This window comes from Apaloderma vittatum, unplaced genomic scaffold (assembly GCF_000703405.1).
Source record: "Apaloderma vittatum isolate BGI_N311 unplaced genomic scaffold, ASM70340v1 scaffold12214, whole genome shotgun sequence".
In the NCBI taxonomy this organism is placed as follows: Eukaryota; Metazoa; Chordata; class Aves; order Trogoniformes; family Trogonidae; genus Apaloderma; species Apaloderma vittatum.
Window position 1 is genome coordinate 16,632 of NW_009712200.1, and position 21,883 is coordinate 38,514.

Consider the following 21,883-nt stretch of genomic DNA (forward strand, 5'->3'; position numbering starts at 1 on the left):
AAGCACCTTGTTCTTAGCAGCAACCTAGTTGGAAAGATGATTAGATATTTCCTGTGGATCACTGAAACCTTCTACTCATTGTTTCTTTAACACATTATGTCATGGCTGCAGTGATTTGGTTTTTAGCTGATTTCCTCCTGTATCAGCAAGGAGCCCTCCAGAAGTTTCCTCTGCAGCCAACAAGCAGAGAGAGGTGACGTGTATTGCTGTTGCATCTCACAGATCAGCCGAGCGCTGGTGTAGCTCTGTGGTAGTGAGCCTGCCGGGACTCGAGGTGTTCCTTGGGGACCTCCAGATGTCAGACAGTGCCGCGGACTGCCTGCCTCACATGACCCTCCTGCCAGGCGCAGGTCAGAAACAGGGTGGGGTTTGCTCCTCTGAGCCCAGCAAAAGCCACCACTAAAATGTGTGTGTGTGTGTGTGTGTGTGTGTGTGTGTGTGTGTGTGTGTAGGATGGGGTGGGAGGATCAGTGCAACAAGGACACTAGAGGAAGCGCAGCCTCCACGGGGAGATCCTGTTATCCCACACCAAAGTGACTGCATCATCAATTTTAAAATTCCCCTGACTTTTTTATTTTTTCCTGCATTTTATTGTTGAACGCAAAACGTAAGAGGAGGCTAGGAGCAACTAGAGCCTAGGCCAAGGTCCCCATCTGCAAGCAGATGAGTTTAAAATCCTACCAGCACAGCTTCAAGCAGAGGGAGGAGAGTGCCCCATGCCACCCTTTCCAGTAGTTCTCTAGTCACAAGGGTAGCAGACCCAACTCGAGGTTGCTCACAAGACCATCCAACACTGAAAACGTAGACCTGCAAACAACTTCCACAAATACCTATTGCAGAATACCGTATAGCATGCGGTATGATTCCCAACAGACCAGAAATCAAAATGTTATCAAAAAATAAGTAAGACAAGGTCACAAGCAGCATTTTTATGAAAGCCAACAAGCCATCCATCCCCAGAAAGAATGACCAAGGCCTGCAAAATCCAAAAGGAGAAAGTTTCAGCTATGATTCCCAGTCACACACTGGCTTGAAGGGTATGTGCCACATATAGAAAACTCTTTCAGATATCTTGCTGAACAAACGCAGGCATTCCACTCCTCTCACCAGTGCATTCCTACATCTAGACCCCAAGCTTTCCTTATGCCAGCCTGCACCACTGTGCCAGTCCCACAACAGATCCTAGGCTTGGGATTTGTAGGACTGTTTATTGACAGGAAATTTAAATACCTGCATTGCTCCAAGTTATTACTAAAGAGTGGACATAGTCTAATTCTTGCTTTCAAACAATTAATATCACTGGCTTGAGGTATGATATGCTTTCCTATGTAAAGAACTGGCAATCACATACTGATCATCTGCATAAAGTGGGAGTGCTTATCATCATCCAAGATCCCATCACAGATAGACATAATTCTTGCTGGGAGAAACCCAACAGGCTTAATGGGTTTTAAGTCTGGTGTGCAAACTGTCCAAACGCAAGTATAAAATCTGAGCCAAGTAGAGTATAATATATCAAGCTTCACCTAAAAAAATAATTAAAAAAATATATAAATAACAATTTTATTTTTAGCTATTTGTTTCTTTACTGATACACATTTGTTTTATCCATTAGAGTCCAAAAAACCAAGGTGGCTATTTGCCAAAAGAGAAGTCACGAGTATTTCACCATGTATTTTTTTTTTTTCCCTTGACACTGACCTTGCCTTCTCCTACAACTAACCTGGGTAAAAAGAATTTCTTTACTACCCCCAGATAACTCGGAGGTCTCAGCCTACTCTGGGATTGTTTGGGCATGACTCTACGATGAAGGTAGGGTGGGTCCAGAGAAGCCTCCAGTGCCACTGCATGTGATGCATATGAAAACCCTGTCAGCACCACCACTCCCTGTCCACACAGGTGGTGCAAGAAGAGGTGCCCTTGGCACCAGAAGGGGAGAGAAGGGTGAGCAAAGCTGGAGCTCTCATTCAAAGTGTCCAGGGGCAGCAGCAGGTCCAATGCAGCTCCCCGGGGTAAGACAGCACAAGGCTCTGAGTCAACAGCTTTGACAGGAGTTTATCCTGTATTTTCTGTGCTCCAACCTAGACCTTAGTGCCTCAGGGCTCTGGAGTATCTGCCTAACTCCAATTCATGTGCAAGTGATCTGGGCTTTACCCATGAAAGTAGCTTTTCAGATGGTTTTTTAGGCCTATCCTGTCCTCATGGGCAGCCTCACACTTGCCAATAAAAGCGTAGACACCAATAAAATTAAGTTAATTTCCTTGTCTAACACATTTCCTTGTCTTTTCCAGTTAGGAAAATTTTCACTTATTACGGTATCCAAATGGCCTTTCTGAGCATTGTTCATCATTCAAAAAAATCATCTACAAGTGTCTTGATAGCTTTGTAAAGCTAAAAATATGATCATGAACAGTCCCTTTGTAATATTTTTTTTTGCATTTTGTCTTCTAAATCTCAACTATCGAGAAAGAACTTGCACAAATGAAACCAATGCAAGTACTCAGTATAGCATGTACAGGAGTTCACACTTCATTTGATAACATTTATATAGCATTGGCAGGAGCATGGTCTAAAACTGAGAACTTTTAAATTCAGCAAAATATTTGAAATTTGCAAAAAAAAAAGCACTTGATATTTAGACAAAAAGTGATTTCTGAGGCTATTAAGTGCCATAAAATTAAATTTATCATTATTTATTTGCTGTTGCATTGGTTAAGTGTGTGCCTAATAATTGCATTACTGTGTCTGCTCCATTTCAAGCCATCTTTCAAAATTGAGAGTTGAACTTGAACTCTGAATTTCAAATATTATAATTAAAAACGTATTTCAAAATTGGCTTGAGTTCAGTGCCTAAAGCTCAGACAATAGAAATCCATGAAGTATGAGTTTACTGTTCCAGAGAGCAGTTAAAAATCTAAGCAAACACCTTATAAGTCTATGCTCACAGCACTAAATTTGAGTTCTTAAATATTGGTTAAAACTTTTACATGTCACTGTTGGCCCGAAAAACAAAGCCAAACAAAAAGCAATTGTTTGTATTTCATGATCCCTCTCACAGTCAAACTCTTCCTGCTCTTTAAGCTTTCTAAAAGCTCATTTTATAGACACTACTCAGCAGCTAACCATTTTGTTTCTATGTGTAGCTCAAATAAAAAATAAAATAAAATAGTACACAAATGTGCAATCTTTGTATACCTATGGCAGGAGGATGATTTCAGCTATAAGTTTGTTGTCACCTACTTCTGGCAGTGCTGAAGGAAGCAAAATACTTTATTTGTTTTGACTTCTGAGGGCAGCTCACAATGTGTTGCCATACCAATGATTTTCCCAGACAAAGATTTCTGTGTTACATAAATAAGAACTTACACACCCACACCTAAGCCACCTACACACCTCACACACAGCTACAAAGAAATCTACCATCACTGCCTCATCTCTGTGAAGGGGAGCCTGGAAATACAAGGAAATACCTCAGTCAAGGGCAAGATCCTTACAGATCAGAGAAAGTTTACTGAGCTGGGTAAACTTCTTAATGGTCTTTAAAACATTGTATGAATCAGGGGTATTTCTTTGTCATTCAACAGGTCAAAGAAAAACAGAAACAAGCATCTGATCTGGAAAACTTTCAACCACCAAGATTATAGACTGCAGGACATATGATTTTTTCTGCTTTAAGGTACTAAAATACTCAGTACATTGTACCAAGGATACTTAAAGATGGGGATAAAAATTTTTTGTTCCTTTCACAGAATCACAGAATGTTGGGGGTTGGAAGGACCCTTGAAAGATCATCTAGTCCAGCCCCCCTGCCAGAGCAGGATCACCTACAGTAGATCACACAGGTATGCATCCAGGCGGGTTTTGAATGTCTCCAAAGAAGGAGACTCCACAACCTCCCTGGGCAGCCTGTGCCAGTGCTCTGTCACCCTCACAGGGAAAACGTTTTTCCTAATATTTTGGTGGAACCTCCTATGTTCCAGCTTGTACCCATTGCCCCTTGTCCTGTCATTGGACATCACTGAAAAGAATCTGGCTCTGTCCTCCTAACACTAGCCCTTGACATATTTATAAACATTTATGAGATCACCCCTCAGGCTCCTCTTCTCCAGGCTAAAGAGACCCAGCTCCTTCAGCCTTTCCTCATAAGGGAGATGCTCCACTCCCTTCATCATCTTTGTGGCTCTGCGCTGGACTCTCTCAAGCAGTTCCCGTCTCTCTTGAGCTGAGGGGCCCAGAACTGGACACAAAATTCCAGATGTGGCCTCACTAGGGCTGAGCAGAGGGGCAGGAGGACCTCTCTCCGCCTACTAGCTACTCCCCTTCTAGCACACCCCAGGATGCCATTGGCCTTCTTGGCCACGAGGGCATATTGCTGGCTCATGGTCATCCTGCTGTCCACTAGAACTCCCAGGTCCCTTTCTCCTACGCTGCTCTCCAGCAGTTCAGTGCCCAGCCTATACTGGCACATGGGGTTGTTCTTCCCCAGGTGCAAAATTCTACACTTGCCCTTGTTGAATTTCATATGATTTCTCCCCACCCAGCCCTCTAGCCTGTACAGGTCTCTCTGAATGGCTGCACAGCCTTCTGGTGTGTCAGCCACTCTTCCCAAGTTAGCATTTTTCACTACTTTGATCTGGGTATGAGACACTGCTGCAAAATTAACGTATAATCACAAGGTATATTTTTGGTTTTGGAGGTGGAGGGGTAAGGGGGAAAACTGTGAGCATAATAGAAGGTTAGCAAGGGCCTTCACAGCCACCCAGATTTTGCCAGGCCTCCAGACTGCCCTAGATAAGTGAGGTACTACCTTCAGAAAAAGGCATCGAGACAACCTTCCAGGCTGTATCTGCAGATCTGGAGAAAGAAATTGCAGCACCACAGAGATGCCAAGTGCGGTGCAGCCACCTCACTGCTGCCTTAGGGGCGCATTCAGAGGCAGCGACGTAGAGGTCAGTGCCAACACCAAGGTTCCACTGCAGAAAACCCACCAAAACCTGTCTGCCAGGTAAACAAAGCTTCTGGCTTCTGGGGCACCTTAGGCACAGAAACACCAGGCTTTGGCTACCAGGGTAATACTGAGATAACCCTCACCTAACTCCATCTCCCCTCCAAAGCAAACCTTTTACTTCTCACAGCAGGCTGCTACATGCAGCTCCACATAGACTTGGTTGTTGGGGATTCCTGTCAGTACCTAAACCGTATGTGAACATTTTACTTTGGGGCAGGTCAGTAAGTGATAGTGGCCACCTCAGGATGAAATAGCCAAGTACCTATGAAGACCTAGTCCTCTGGTAATTTGATTTTACCATCTGGAAAATAGGAAGCTGTCATCCATCCTTGGTTTCCAGCAGCAGCACAACAGATTAAATTTCTTAGCATTTGCAAACTGCCCACTGTTTTTCATACAGCAGCCTACAAACAGAAAGTATCATGCTGTGTTGCTTTCACATTCAGTGTGTTTATATTATAAATATTCTGAAGGAAAATGTCAGGTTTTTTAATCTTCTTAAAGGAGTGCTTAAGCTTTCAGAAGAAGAATCACTAATACTCTTTACACAGAAAGATAGATCATAATTTTTCTTCATAATGTCTGAAACAGTTGATGCAACAGGCAGTGGTTTTCTTCCTTCTTCAATCAATAGGGTAAATCTTGGCATGAATTTATAAAGGTGCAGACTGAGTAGAAAAATGTTGACAGTCAGTTAGAAGTGAAAAAAAAGTAGCTGTGTGGGAACTTTTCACATGGGAATGCATTTATTTTCTAGACCATTTCCTGGTTCTCAAAATGGTAACTTCAGATTTCATGTCTCAAAAATAATGAAATACAATTTGCCTTGCTGTCAGTATGGCAGAAAAAGCCACCTGTAACCTCTCATTGGGTGTCTATGGGAGAATGACTTACTAGCTTATTCTTTTCGCTCATCTTGCCTGCTCATCCTGTTTCTACAGTTCCCTTTGTTTTTTAACTCTTGATGCATCTCTTCTTCTGGAGACCACCTTCTGATTGCAGTCCTTCCAGTAATTTCAGCTGATATTCCACTGTTCCTCTCACTAACACTGAAGTAAAGCCACTCTTTAACTGACAATAGTGGATATTTCTCTACTACCAGTCTGTAACATTGTATTGTTTAATTTCATATACAGCTGTGGTTAGATTATCCTGACTAGAGCATGAAAACCTCAGAATTCAGCAGACCCATAGTTCTAATACTACAAGAAAACAAGCAAACTAAGAAACAATACCTCACCCCAAAACTCCAAATTGCCTCCTTTATGGTGAATTTTAAGAGCTTTGAAATACGGACAAGAATATACAAACATAGCTGCACTATTTACATTTGTCACACATCAAAAACTAGGGTATCTATTTAAAGGGATGGGAGCTTCACTAGATGTCTTTCTGTCATTTTCTCTTATTCTGTACAGAAAATTTCAGGGTTTTGTTAGTCAAAGGAAAAAGATTAGTGAAGCATTTTCCATGTTGCTGAAAAGATAGCCCATACACTACAATAATTACGGCAAAGTAAAAGGTATAAATAGAGGAGTGGGCTGATTTCCATCTTGGTGGGGCAGAACAGGAAGGAAGAGGAAAGAGGGTGACAGGACCAGTTATTAGTCCAAGGCAGGATGGGAGCATCCTTCCTTCTATGCATTTTGTTCAGACATCTGAGAAGACTAAACCCAGGTGAATCCTGGGAAGGATGAAGATAACAGGAGACACAGAGGCCCCTCGGTGAGTCCGATGCAGGAACTCACAGACAAGCCTTAGTGAGCCCTGTGCAACCCATACATACTATTGATACATACTATTCAGTTCATGTTCACAAATTCTCCTGCCAGAGAAAGAACCACTGAATTTGGGTAGCCAGTTTTACAGATACCTGCTACTCTAAGTACTTCCCAGTACAGAAATAAACCACTGATTTTAGTGAATCTCAACAGGGAGCTTTAAGACCACCATAAATCCCCTTTAAGTTCTGAGGTCAACTGTTCATGGCAACTGAAGAATTACACAAGGCTAAGCAAAAACTCCCACAAGTTCTTCAGTCTTGGTACCTGGGCGATTCACTAATGCTTCTCACAGATATACAAAAAAATTCTACTGGGTAATCTATGCTTTTTAAGCCTTTTTCAGATTTAGGTCAGATTCAGCACAGCTCCAAGATCACCATCAGAGCTTAAATAATACAAAATCTTAAATAATCAATAAAAAACAGGCAGTTTTCACTCAATACAGGTTAATAAAACAATCTGAAGAGATGAAAAAAATCTTCACGGGCCCTCTACTTATGCTATTCCAATAATTTATGTTTTTTCCCATAGTAACTCTAAACAATTTAAACAGCAGCAGATGCATGGGGTGGGAAGGAAAGAATTGAGAAAAGTCACAGAGATCTGTAACTGTGACTCTAACGTTATTAATTCTCTCATGATGATTTGCAGGGAGCTCAGTTGCCCCTCTTCTGCCAGAGAGCACAGCAGGGACACAGCTGCCCCTGTGGCAGCCACAGAGACATCCCAGAGACATCACTCATACCCTCCTCCTTACACAAAGCCCAATATTTAGCCTTTAGGCAAGTCAGGAAAAGTGTTGTCTTCTACCTTCCCCAAATCAAGTTATCATTTTATGAGAATTACAACGCAAACATGTTCTTTTCAGGAAAAGAACAAAACAGAACAAAACATTGAATTGGCACAAATAATAAATAACATGGACTTGTTATGTTTTTAAAGATATTTATGAACACTCTAAAATACCTCCAGAGTAATATACTCTGGAGTGAATACCAGAGTAAAATTACCAGAGTAGATACCAGAGTAAAATTACCAGAGTAAATTACCAGAGTAAAATACCTTGGATGTGGATTTCTGGAGACTTTTTGCAAACTCAGAAGAGTTAAACAAGGTAAGAAAAATAAAAGACTTAATGAGATCAGAAATCAACCAGCCCAATAAAAGGAGATGAGAAACCATCCATAAACCTTCTATTCACATTCAATGCTCACACTTGAAACTTAATTCAAATAATTAGTCTTTCCTTCATTTCTATTTGCTGTATCACTGGGGGTCAAATTTCACCAGGCAAATTAGTTTCGTGTGCCTCCAGCAAAAGATAAACAGCCATCTGAACACAGGGAAGAGTTCATTTGGCAGACGTTTCTGAAGTAAACACAAGTCTGAGGCTAATTCTCATAAGCACCATCCTTTTAAAAAGACTTAGGAAGAAAAAAATACAACCACACAATCCTTACAGCAAAACAATAAGAGTAGCAAAACAACTACAATAACAAGTTTCCTTTTGCAAACAGATGGGCATGAGGACTTTGCTATTATGCTACTCCGGTAGAGCAAGTTAAAACAAAATGATGACCACCTCTCTTCAGCTGCGGTTTCCCTCAGTATGGGTGGAAGTATATCTCCCACACAGGCTGGATGCTCTGTGTTCTCATGCTACTTACCCTCAGGCTTTGAGGAGAATAGAGACCAAAAGGCTTGGCTATGACGCGCTCCAGCTCTTTCCTGCTTGTGGCCACTTGCTGGGAGACTGTTTTTAGCTCCTGAAAGTTAAAGGAACCCATAAGTCCAAATTACATTTTACGTAACTTTAGAAGTAAATCAAACGTTTTTCTCGGCTGGAGAGCCCTTTTACAAAACACCTTACCCTTAATAGCAAAGTGAGTTTTGGAAGGTGCTCTTCAACTACTTAAGTTGAAGGACTGCTCACAATCACTTCTCACAGCCTAAACCAGTTGCTTACTCCGAACTCATTCCATTATTGTAATTCTCTCACCTTAACATCTCCTTTTATAGCCCAAATAAATAAAAAAAAAACAACCAAACCAAAACCAGGAAAGCTCTTTGGAATAGGATCAATTAAAGCTCTCATACAAGAACAAGTCGCCTCTGCTTAGTGGCCGACCACACACCAGGTGAGCTGCCATGAGCAACCACCTGTGCAGGTTTGCAGATAGAAGGAAACAGATTTTTAGCTGATGTGTTTCACCTTGTGCTTGTTGTAAGGTAAGACCATACAACCTAGTTACTACAATTTATCTGAGGTGTGGTTGCTGATTCTTTCATTCCTGTTCAAAGAAGGCAGCGGAATAAATTGCTGTGTGCCATTTAGCAATCAAAAAAAGCTTTGAGTTTGGCTGGAGTTTGGTCATCTCTAGAGAGAATTATATTTGATATATTTTCTATTTTGTTTTCCTTATTAATGAGGATGATAAATAATCATCTATTATGCATACCTGTATATAAAATAGTGATCAAATATAGAATAAAATATCTGCCCTCAACAACTTTTATGCCTTCTCTTCATGCATTTTACAGCATGCATTTCTTTCTAGACAGCAGGCTGAATCCATGAAAAAATAGATGCTGTAAAAAGTCTGTTAAAATCAAAGAACAAGCATCAACCCATAAGCAACCCCAACCCCCTAATTACACCAAACAAAGCAGTGTGTGCAGCTGTAACAGCAGTTCACAGCAGCAGCATCATAGAGGATGATGTTCCCTTCTGGCCTAAAATTTGGCCTAAAGCTGAGTCTGGACATGTAATTGTGTGCAAATAGCGTGTTCAGGACACGAGTGTGGACTTAGGAGCAGGCTTTCACTCACGTTTGAGCGTATGCATCCTTGAACACAGTGTGAACATGTTAAGTTAACTAAGGGGGATGATGTGACTTTTAATGGCATTTTATAGAAACTTCCTTCACCTCCAATAGCACAAAACAAACTCCAACTATGGAAGATGGTATCATCTTCAGATGACTGTGAAGGCTTCTTTAATTGTCACAGCTCTGTCATGCACAATCAATGTTTTCTGGTAGACACCATTCATCCATTGTAATTTTTCATGTCAATTCATGTTAAATAGAGCTGCTGTTCTAAAATAAGTTTAAATGCAATAACTAATCTTGTTCCAAAGCTTTTGTCATTTGTTTTATGACATTATCATGACGTAAGTGGTATTTCTACAGATTTGTTTTAGCTTCTGACTAAAAAAAACATTCTGGGCATAATTCTAAAGCTAATTCCAGCAGATAATTGCAGGCATCCTATTAGGCTTGGAGCCTTTCAAGAGATCAGGAGTGAGAAATAAAGTTGTTTTAAACTTAGCTTCAGAAGATCACTGATGCTATATTGTTTGGGTTTTTCTCCTTACTTTGATAAGTCTCCGTTTTCTGAAAACTTTTTTTCAAACTGTGAAGGAACTTGTCAGCAAGTCAGACTCTCCTATGGATTTCACCTTCGTACTCAAAAAGGTAACATAATTTGAAGTAGTCTTGCTTAACATCAGCAGGTCCTTGCAGCAGACCATTTACTACAGTACACAGGTGCTTCAGAGCAATCCAGTGAGTCAGGGATAAGCTATCTGTCACAGGCAGTTGGCTCTCAGCCTCAAGCACCTCCTGTCAGTGGGATGTTCTTTTTATTCATTAGCATGTTTGAGGTGGTTGTGGGAAGGCGTTCTGTATGTAGATCAAAGCATGGCAAGATTTTTCCTTCCTGCAAAACAGTAGCCCAGACCTTGAGGAGACTTTGCCGCTGGCAGAGGTGAGCTTCTTGATCTGTGGAAGATACTTTACTGAGACCAGACCCCCAGCCCCGTTGCTGGAATGTTCTCTGCCTCCTTCCACTTTATCACATAGAACCTTCCTTTTCTACATGGACTAGACCTACAGGTATATTTGAGTGTTTAATTAAGAGCTCAATGGGACAGAAATACCTCTTGCAACTTGACTAAGCAAGAGAGAGGCACAGGTCTTGCTGCTGCCAAGCACTACCCTGCAAGCCTTTGGGGCAGTTTGCACACTAAACGGGGCAGTTGTCCAAACGGCAGTGTCCAGGGGCTCTAGTTCCTGCACAGCTTCCCAGTGACTGCAAAGCTGGAAATATTAACATAGACAGAAAATTGATTCATGGACCTGAACCTGTCCTAGCAGTTGAGGCCATTAGAAAACTTCTTGGAAAATACTAAACCAGACCCTACCTCAGGGCTAGGATTTTCAAAACAGAAAGGGAGGCTAGGGCTCAGCTTCTTACCCCCATTACCTCTGACTTCAGGTCTTCTTATCGATAATATTTGTGTGAGACAGAGAAAACTCCAGACAAAAATGACTTTCATCATGGATGGCATTCAACATTTTCAAGAACTAACACGCTTGGGTATAAAGCGGCATGCCATATGAGGCCACATAAAGCTGTTGCATAGGTAGTGGGTTTTATCTTCAGCTTCTACACGAATTTCACACCTCTGCAGAGCTGTTAGAACTGTGTTCCCGTGCATTGCTTGAGCACTGCTGTGGGATTTTTTACTACTTTACCAGTTTTACTATTTTTTAACCTGCCCTTGACTTTTTTTAATGCCCCCTTTCCCTCTTCCCCAATGTCCTAGGTACGAGGAAATCTCAGGTGAAATGCACATTACAAAAACAAAACTGTTGTTCCTCCTTTTGTCATGAAATTTTTCTTTCTTGGTAAATTTCCAAGTTTTTTCTGCAGTTTTTCCAGGGTGACCTCTGCCAGACACACCAGATTTATTGCCTTAATTATACCTCCGCTGTCTTCTACTTAGAAAATCTGAGACAGAGAGAAGATTTTGGCATCTACCTGAAAGTAAATCGATGGTGGTGACGATGGTGGTGTTGTCTTCAGCCTTCCTGCCTTATGACAGGATTTTAATAGCAGACTAGGGAAATTCGTTGGAAGCAAAAGTATGTAGACAGGATTTTACAGGTTTTTTTTGTACTGCCAAGGGAATCATAGATATGAAGCCACCATTCTAAGTGTATGTTCCCCTGCATATGTGAAAGTCTATACTTGCAATTTAGAACAGGCAACAGTGGGAAGACAAAAGGGAAGAACCAGCTGCATTTTTGCAGGGAGGCAATACATACCACCAGCCTCTATTGTTCATATGTTTTGCACATAGTTCCTTAACTTGGTGACCTCCACCTTAACAACGTGAAATGGTTACAGGGAAAAAAAAAAAAAAAGAAAAAAACACAAGTAACATTTGAAAACCTCTCTCAAATATTTTACTTTGATACATGTCCTGCACATCAGCTTGGTTTAGATGTTGGATGGGAGCACGCCATGTAGGGTATTATGTGCTTTAGCAGATGACAGGGCTCCCATTCCCTGAGCACATAGCCTCTGTGCTACCACATCAGCACCAACATACACAAACCTCAAAACTGGAGAAGCGTACAATGGCTTCCTTCTGCATAAGGAAATAGGTATATGATACAAGCCAAAAAAGGGAAACAAATCCAGGAGCATGGCAGTGTTTTCATGTGTTCTGGGAGCCTGTGATGAGAGAGCAGGGTAGGTTTTGGCTGACCCCTGGCAAAAAAGCCAGGCTGCTTTTCTGACTGACGGGTGTTCGCTGATCCACATGCCCACAGGGAGGAAGGAGCACCCTGAGTAGAGCAGTAAGCAACTGCTTTGCAATGGCAACACTCTAGCTCCTCTGACAGGTTTTGCTTAACCATAGATAAAGCAAATGCGGGACTTGGTATCAAAACACTCCCAGTAAGAGAGGGTTTACCTCCCTCTAAGACTGGAAAGAGGGGAAAGTGGTGTATTTGTAAAATTACAGCACTAGAGCAGGTTCTGGTTTTGCTGACGCTGCATCTGTCTGAAGCACCAACTCCAGTCAGTGCAGTGGTGGGGCTTTCAGGGAGAGGGCTCTGCTCTTTTGGACTTGTCATTAGCAGACCAGCTACACAAGATTGATCTTCCACATTACAGGCTTGGGAAGAGAAAGCTGAAGAAGTGGCGTTTTCTCACAGGCAGCCCAGAACTGGGAGGACACCTCATTGTAACAACCAAACTCTGCAGCTTTTAGGGCCTGGGAGTTTCACATCACTTGCTCTATGACAAGGAGTTCATGCAGTCTTGCCTGGGAAGAAGTTCCTCAGTAAGAAGTAGCAGCTGATCCTAAAACATAAGGTGGCCCTCAAACATAACTGAGGTTTTCCTGATGAAATTAAAATGGCAGATAATTAAGAGCACTGCTTGATCTGCTAGCATGGCAACAGCATCTGAGGTGGGAAGCATAATGCAAAAAGGAAATCCGGAGGAGTGATGAGATTCCTCTTTAGAAAGTCTTTACGCTGCCTTTGCTCTCACAATGTGAGAAGCTCATCTTTAATTAGTCTCTGTCTCATTACAGCCAGCTGATGGTGCAGGGGCAAGCTGAGGCCTAAGGCAGGTTTTCCTGGTCTTCAGCTATGGTGTGAACAAAACGAACAGTGCGAGAGGCAGCACCTGCCACAGCTGCTCATTGCTTCTCTGCATCGACAGATGTGCTATCCTCTCCTCCTTCAAAACATCTGGAAGCAGAGCACTGACGGAACAGAGAAAGGCCTTATCCAGTCCCTTAAAGAGAAGGTGGAAAGTCCACACGTAAGTAGTCTTTTTTGTGCATGTCCTTTGAGTGTGAATGGGTCCAGTCTTGCTGCAGATACACAATGAGGATGTGCATGCCTTTCTACAGTCCTGAGCCCTTTGTCATTCTGTAGGAAATGATTGGTGCCACCCTTGCACTGTCAGAGCCTCTCTGAGCAAGGTCACAGGACTTCCAGATCAGCGAGTCATTTGTATTTGCTCAGAATCATCTGCAGTGACATGCAAACAATTAAGAGCAGATCAGAAACTGGAACAAAACAAGAAAGACCTCAAACAAAGAAGCCTTTGAGTTGGATTTTTGTCTCAGGAGGATTTGTTTGGGCTAATCCTTAATAGGATAAAATTGTGCTCACAAGGGGCATATTATGTCAGTGACCTTTCACTAAATGACAGGGTCCTACCATGTAAAGTAGCTGAAAAGTTATCTCAGCTACATATTTTGTCTGTCTATTGTGGGAGAAGAAATTGGTCCAGGAATTATTTTTCTTCCATGTAGTTTGTTTTAAGTAAATAATTTATTAATTCTAAATAATTTATTAACTCAGTCATTTTCAGGCAGCTATAAATGTATTTCTGCATGTCTTACGGTCATATAGTACATCAACAAATAGGTTTATTCTCCAAAGGCTGCCTGCAGACCCCATGGAAATCAAAATCAAGACAGTGCATCAGAAAAACACTTCTCTGGCCAATCTGGGCAGAGAGAGGTGTCAAGCAGGGCTTCATCCTCACCAGCAGCACACCAGGACCTCAAGCCATGCAGCACGGTGAGTCCCTTTTTGCCTCCCTCCTTCTCCTCATCCTGGACGCTGAAGGTTCAGATATCTTCTTGGGAGATGAGGCAGAGAGGGAGTTAAAGTCTTCCAGAGATGGATTAATCCGGGGCTCCTTCATCTTGGGTAAATACTCCAGTGACAGAATTACCACCTAAAAAAGAAAGACACGAGTTCTTTCTCTTCTTTCCAAGCGTCATGAGAATAGCCTAATAGCCACACAAGGAGCACACCTTTTGGCAGAGACTGGGGCTCACAGCAAAATAAGATGGTTTTGTCACTATTCTGGGTACTTCTTCTGGGAGAACAGCAGTTTTAGGTATGACCCCAAAAGACTGTGGGATACCTAGGGAATATTACTGGCAAAGAAAGGAGTGTAAGTTAGAACATAGGCAGTTCCACCTCAACACGAGGAGAAACTTTTTCACTGTAAGGGTGACAGAGCCCTGGCACAGGCTGCCCAGAGAGGTTGTGGAGTCTCCTTCTCTGGAGACTTTCAAAACCCACCTGAACGTGTTCCTGTGTGGCTGCCCTAGGGGATCCTGCTCTGGCAGGGGGGTTGGACTAGATGATCTCTAGAGGTCCCTTGCAACCCCGAACATTCAGTGATTCTATGATTCTATAGGCACTCCCAGACTTTAGATACTTCTGGGCCAAGGAAAACAAAGAGTGCCCACTCTTCATTCACAGAAATCTGACAAAGATCTCCATTCTTTGATCAGTGAATCAGTGACATAAGGAAAAGTTGCAGTTCCAGAATTCCTCTTCTGGTGTATATGCGTGTGTGTGTCTGAAACCATTATCTGCAATATCATTCAACACAAAAAACTTGGAATTTATGTTGCAGGTCCATTAAGGTTTTCCCAATAATGTCCCTGAATCAACAAAGACTTAGTCTCCATTTTTCATATTCTGAAGTGCACCCTCCCAGTTAAATACTTCAGTTACTTCTGGCACCACTTCCCCCAAAATCAACTCTCATTATTTTCAACAGCCTTTTGGCCAGACTGTATATTATGAAAATTATTTTTTCTCTGACTACCCAAGAAGGTTTAGAAAGGCAGGAATTTTTTTTTAAGAAGCTTTTAAGATTATAGTTTAATTGAGTTTTATACATTTCCCCCTGTTCCTCAGTCAGATTAGTAAACACAGCATTTTCATTTAGCAGTGAACTTAAGCATGTTTGAATGCATGATTTGAAATTCTGGCTCTGTTGACCTAAGAAGAGTTTAGGCACTTTTTACAACGAGGCCAAGATTTCATGTGGGGCTTCGCATGTGAGGCACTTTGCCTTCCACTGGAGAAAATTAGTAGCTAGCATCTTCTAGAAACACAACTGGTTTTGCCAGCCTTGGCAGTAACCGATGTTCCACATATCTGAGGGGATATGGAAGGTAAAGTCAAGTGGTTGGACAACTTCCAGAAGATTAGGCAGCTGCAAGAGGTCATAATTTGGCCTCAGGTCTGGGATCGTGACAAGATTCTTTGTCCCAGAGGTAAGCAGTTTTTTAAAGGCCATTTTTCCTGGAGGAACGTTTAGTTTCCTATCTATCTTCACAACGTGGTCTAAAATTGGCTGTTGCATGTATTCTAATTAGTGGGGATGGCTCTGCAGGAGCAGCTGCAGCCTGAGCACTGCAAACACTATGGCCAAACACACAGGCTGTGCACCATGCCTTGGATGGGAGCATGGGTTGCTCTCAGCCAGCATCCAAAGAAGTACAATCATACGATCCAGTAGGACTCTCCAACATTTGCTTTTAGGGGACAGAATGAAATGGGATAGATGTATTAGCCCCTTTTTACAAGGATACGAAGTAGAAATTATTTGCCTCTTTCACTGCTCGAGCTGAGCCGAATGAATTTCTATTTACATTAAATAACATGACAAAAAACTACACAGCATACCTGGGAATATCTGTACCTTTCTGCTGTGGTTGCCCCCTAACCCACACAGAAAGACATTAAACAGCATTATGGTAACACCGTTAAGTGGGTCTCACTTCAACAATTGTGTCTGTTCACATGCAGGGCTCCAAAAACCATTAAACTCACCCCAGAAAAGAAAAACCCAGCTTAACATTTCAAAAGCATAAACACATTTAGGCAATAGCACTGCTGAAGAAACACAGCCATGCTCAGTTATTAGTTGTGTGATTTATTAAGCCTGAGATAAGAGCATATATGTGCTCAGTTTGTTTAACTGCTGGTTGCCTCCCAGATCATCATCAGATATATATGTAAGATTCCCCATTCTGCGTCTGTATCTCTCTCTTTTTTTTGAGTCAAGTGTTTGAAGTAAAGCTTAAGAGAAAACAGCAGTGAAAACATTTTGCCTTCAGCTAACAGACTTCTCCTTCATGAAGGGAGGCTAACACTAGCAGGTAACATCCCTAGATGTCCAGGTACCAGGAGTTAGCTTAACAGATTTTGTTACGGCAGTTCCAGAATGAACCTCTGCAACAACATTTGGGCAGGTACGGGAAAGAAAAAACAAATGTACAGCTTGTCAGACAGAGATTGAGAAACAGCCAAACTGCCACAAGGATGAGAAATCTGCATGAGTGTTTATTGCCACATCTGGATATCCAGTCTGCCGGATACTGAAGAAACCAGCTTAGTTAGACAATACCTGCCATTCAAAGGGAGTGTTTTGCTGTCACACTCAAGAATGTGGTAATAGAAAAGCAGAAAGCTTAGATTATCCTATACAAGGTATCCCTAATGCCTGCAGACCAACGCCAATACACCTCACCGGCACCGTATTTGCCATGCATTTCATTGACAAGTAGTGTAAAAGCCAGAGGTTTTTCCTTTTTTTTTTTTTTTTATTTCATGCTTCATCTCTGCTAAGATTGCTATTCTGATGGGTACCTGGTATTAACCACAGTGGGTGGCTTCCCTTTTATGAACAGAGCTCCCATGCAACATGCCATTAACTCAACAGGTAGTCCCACAAGAGCATACTGGTTTCTACAACACTGTTTGCAGCCATCTATCACACTGGCAGAGCATGTCTCCAGACACACAGGCACCATTTCATAGCAGGGCACAGGTTGTTTGCTGGGGAGCTGCTGCAGAATCTCTACCTGTGCAGCAGCAAATTACTTCCTCTGCACATGACTAGGAAGCCAAGCCTGGAGAAGACCAGCGTCTCAAAGGACGCTGGAAGCTGTGTGCCCTGGTGCCTGCAGGGCTGTGGCAATGGTTTGACAGAAATGAGCAAAGACCATGCCTTACATCTTCACCAGCTCCTCAGAGGCAGAGGTGAAGAGAACTAGCACACACTTTCTGTCTTCCAGCACCTTTATTACTGTTATAAAGGCAGCAGCAAAAAGGACACAGTCCATTTTTCAGTGTTTTTCTTTTCCTTCCCATGTGAGGAGAATTCTAGTAGCAGAGGAGAAGGCACAACATCAGGAAGATGGAGAGCAGAAGAACAGGTTGATGGTGATGCTCAGGGGGTGGCAGGCCAAGGAGAAAGCAAGCCACCGAGTCGCCCCCTCCCAATGCTTCCCTCTGTGCTCACCACTCTCTTGATGAGACATCATGCAGGAGGTAAGGGTGGCCTTCAGGTGTCCACATTTCTTTCTTCAATAAGCAATTAGAAAATGGAGAAGGAAATACGAGCATCTCTCTCACCCACCAAGACAACCAGGTCCCTGCAGTATGCAATATAAAAGTGCCTGGCATTTGGCCACCTGTCTGAATGGAATACCGTTCAAGACAAAAATGAAGTCACAAGTCATATATAACACTGCACAACAGAAGGAAGCATCTCCTAAAGTCACCATTCTGAACAGACTCAGGTGAATTTGATGTTAAGGAGAACTGTGCCTGTTTAAATGAAACTGAAATCACTGAGACCACAGATGCATGGGGTTTTTTGTAATCCTGTAACTGCGAACAGAAGCAGCTGAGAGAAGTGGATTTGTTCAGATGTAGGAAGAGAAGGCTCAAGGAAGACACTACTGTTGTCTTCAACTGATTAATGGCTGGTTTAAGGCAGATGGAGTTAAGACATCTCAGAGTTGCACAGAGAAAGGACAAGATGTAGCAACACAAGTTGCAGCACAGGGCATTCCCCCCATTAGATATTTGGAAATGCTTGTTAGTAATAAGAGGGGTCAAATATTGGTACAGGGGACCAGACGGGTTGCAGAGACTACTTTCTTGGACATATTCAAAACTTGACTCAACAACCAGCTCTAGCTTGGTCCGCTTGGAGCAGTAGGTTGGACCAGAGACCTCCAGAGGTTCCTTCCAACTGACAACCTTCAACAACTCTGCGAACACAGTATAAATCAAAGAAACAGAAAAGTGTGTCAACAGCAGTAGACAGTCTACAAGAAATAATTCTTCGCTGTGTAACACTCACAAAAACCTACTGCTGTACAAAAGATGCTATGAAGAACCCTTTATGAAGTTCTTGACTTCACAGAAACTTACAGAATATTAGTTTTTATAAAAATGTCTAATATGGATTAAGGTGATTGTGTGTAGTCTTCTGATTCTCCAGTGACACACAGGAAGGTCCTCATGCTTACTGCAGGGGAGTTGGACTAGATGACCTTTAAAGGTCCCTTCCAACCCAAAGTACTCTATGATTCTAAGATTCTGTGGTAGTTTCTTTACTCCCTGTGCAGCTAGCTCCATGACCTATTTAGAATTTTAATTTTCAGTAGTTACTGATGTTGTTTTGTGCAACATTAATGAGACAATAAGTTTTCAAGCCAAACCTTTCAGAATCAAACATCCGAGAAAGTATTTTAGGATCTTGCAAGACTCCATGGAAGGAATAGCCCTGACAAACTCAATTTGCTGTGGTGAGTAGCTGAGCATTTCATACCTGCTTTTCACACCCAGAAATCCCCTATTGGTACAGAGTAGCCAGGAGACAGATTATGAAGGATAAAGCAGCAGAGAAAGGAGGTGATTCTGGAAGTGAAATAGTACAGTAAGTTGGGACCAAAATGAGAAATGAAAGAGAGATTCATGGAAAGGGATAGAAGGAGCCATAAATAGGGAAGAAGTCAAAAGACCAAACTCTTCAAATCCAGTAGAGTCCAGGAACTTCCTAGAGTAAGTTTCCTGAAAAATTACTCTTGCTTTTGTTCAGTTGTTCCCTATTATTTATTATAATAACACATGAGTTTTCAACATGTCTGGGAGATCAGCCTGAAAGGCTTTGAAGCATTCTCACAGACATTTGTTGTTATATTCCTCATGTCCCCATAACCTCTAAGCTAGGAAGACAAGATAAGCCAACACTATTTTGTGTAGTCTTTGAAAGGCTTTTGTGACAGTATTTATTAACATTTCATTGCTGCAAAAGCCTGTGAGGAGGGAAGCATACCAGTATTTAATGGTACCATGAAAAGATGGCACTTCCTTATTTTTTTATTGCTGCCACTTTCAGAAGGTTCACTGTTTACCCGACAGAATTTGTTATTTTACAGCATACTGATTGTTGTATTTGTAAGTACTCCAGGTGATCCAGGTCACTTTTCCTGATGGGCAAGTAGTTGTATTTTCATAATGAGTTAGCTGCTACAGGGTACAAGTAGCCAAAATCATCAAGAGACATGACTTTTTCTGCATTTGAGAGTGCAGACTAGGGGATGAGTAGTTGTGTACTATGTTGGAAACTATGCTTCTTTGTTAAAAACATTTTGTAAGATGCAGTGATTCATAGATGTGCCTAATCTTGGAAGTAGCAATTCCTTAAAATAATCAGACCGAATTGCTTTGTTTTGTTTTTTTCCTCCTTAGAAACCACAAGACTCATTGACATCTACCTCTTCCTATTTGATGACTTCTTAATAATTACCAAAATTAAGTGCAACAAAAAGGTAACAATGGATAGAGTTATACATGGTTGCAGTTGTTACGTTGGGGTTTTTCAGCTTGGTAAATATTTTGAATGTACAATCTCCAATACTTTGGAAGATTGATCTAATGATAAAAATGCAAGATGACTAATCAGCATGAAGGATGGGTGATACTTTCTCGTACTAACAGCAAACCATAACACTAATTCAAAACGTTGCCTCTAGGCTCAGCATGTTACAGAAATACTACTGAGAGGCAGAATTTACATTATAAGACCTTAATATCTTCCTGGTGTCATTCTGATGTGCCGGATTCCTAACGCTCAGAAAAGTTTCAAGAATGCATAAAGTTTTCTAATCTCTCCTCATGATTTGATTCAGCAGCCTAAAACATTTTTATCCCAGAGATATCAGAGCTGTTGGAAAGAAGAAGGAAAAAAAAAACACCAGGAAGAAAACAGGAAAATGCTAAAATAGATGGAAGGTTGGCTTTATCATCAGCTCCAAAACAGCTTGTTGTATGTGTCTTCGCTTTGCCTTGATTTCTCCTAGTTTAAAATGGAGATATAATGACTCTTCTTATGAAGTTTCTATTCATGAAAGATGCTATAAGAGAGTTGTATAGATGATAAATATTTGTAATTAGCCACAAAAAACACCAACCACTCAATGACTTGAAATTCTTAACCCTTCAGTGTAGGAGCATTTCTAGCCAATTAAGCTTATAAAGATGATGCAAATTTAGGCTATGAAGATGACAAATATTAAGGCTAAGCAGACTTGTGTTAAATCTCAAGAAGCTTGCATCTCATTAAAAGACTTTTTTTTTTTTCTAAGAAGCACCTATTCTGCCTTTGTAGGAGATAGAGAAGGCATGCATTGAGAGCTGGTAGAACAGCAACACCATCCTACAGCACAGGCCAGGGCAGGGAAATGGAGGGAGCAGGAATTCAAGGGGCCTGGTTCCCATAGGCAGCTCTGAGGTTTTTCCTACACACATGTTGGTGAACCTACTGTGAGGGGCTGCAATGCATCTGGAGCCCCAGCTATTACATGCTCTGCAAGTATGCAAAGGGAGATAGGGAAACATACTGCCAAGGATGAGAGAAGTCCTGCTATTAAAAGAAGGGGGGAAGGGCAGGGGAAAAGGGCAAAAACAATACATTGGAACACCTTAGACTAACTGTTTTCTGCCTGTGGACTTGTATTGTGTTTCTATTGTATGTTTTATCGTACAAGGTGTAACCTTGCAGAATTCCAGGTACTAAAGAGTTTTTCTGCAGTTTCTCAGGCAAATAAGCTATCTGAGTACTTCTGATAAAAGAAAACACAGTTTATGGCTCTTTAGTGCCTATACTTCATGAGCAGATGGCAAACAACCAGCTAACCAACATTATCTTCTATTCCCAGAAATACAAGGGCTCAGGCGCCAGTTAACCCCTGTCTGTTGTTCCCTCACTCTGAGCTACAGTCCTTCATAAGAGAAGATGGGTTTTGCACAGTCCTAGACCAGCCCATTTTACTAGACAGACTGATCCTGAAAAACGTTGACTCTGTCCATATTACAGGTGCGTGCCCACACACATTTGAACATCTTCATAAATACCATCTCAACGCACTGTATGCATGGCAGTGTCAGGAGAAGATGCTGTTTGCCCACAAACCAGCCCCAGATGCCTGGAGTGCAAACACCGATGCCTCAGCGCTGTTTGGCTTCACAGTTCTGCTCTTACTGTGAGGCATAACCTGCTAACACAGACATTACACTCCATGTCCCCCTGCCTCTATAAAGGACTTTCATATACACACCAGCAACTGTCAGATACTATCCACTCACGCCAAGGAGGTATCAGGACTCCA

At 41.8% G+C, this 21,883-nt stretch overlaps 1 protein-coding gene across 1 annotated transcript in view; it reads left to right on the plus strand.

The window, feature by feature from the left end:
* The first annotated feature begins 1,806 nt into the window (after positions 1-1,806).
* Positions 1,807-21,883, plus strand: part of LOC104272804 (pleckstrin homology domain-containing family G member 7-like) — a 29,146-nt gene continuing 9,069 nt past the window's right edge. Inside the window, 15 exon segments of the mRNA XM_009867899.1 lie at positions 1,807-1,812; positions 3,638-3,676; positions 5,643-5,718; positions 5,721-5,788; positions 7,735-7,780; positions 7,845-7,905; positions 10,172-10,268; positions 11,509-11,622; positions 13,240-13,432; positions 15,575-15,668; positions 15,670-15,688; positions 16,483-16,576; positions 19,965-20,044; positions 21,434-21,483; positions 21,485-21,591. Of these exon segments, the coding sequence (XP_009866201.1) occupies positions 1,807-1,812; positions 3,638-3,676; positions 5,643-5,718; positions 5,721-5,788; positions 7,735-7,780; positions 7,845-7,905; positions 10,172-10,268; positions 11,509-11,622; positions 13,240-13,432; positions 15,575-15,668; positions 15,670-15,688; positions 16,483-16,576; positions 19,965-20,044; positions 21,434-21,483; positions 21,485-21,591 (1,144 nt within the window).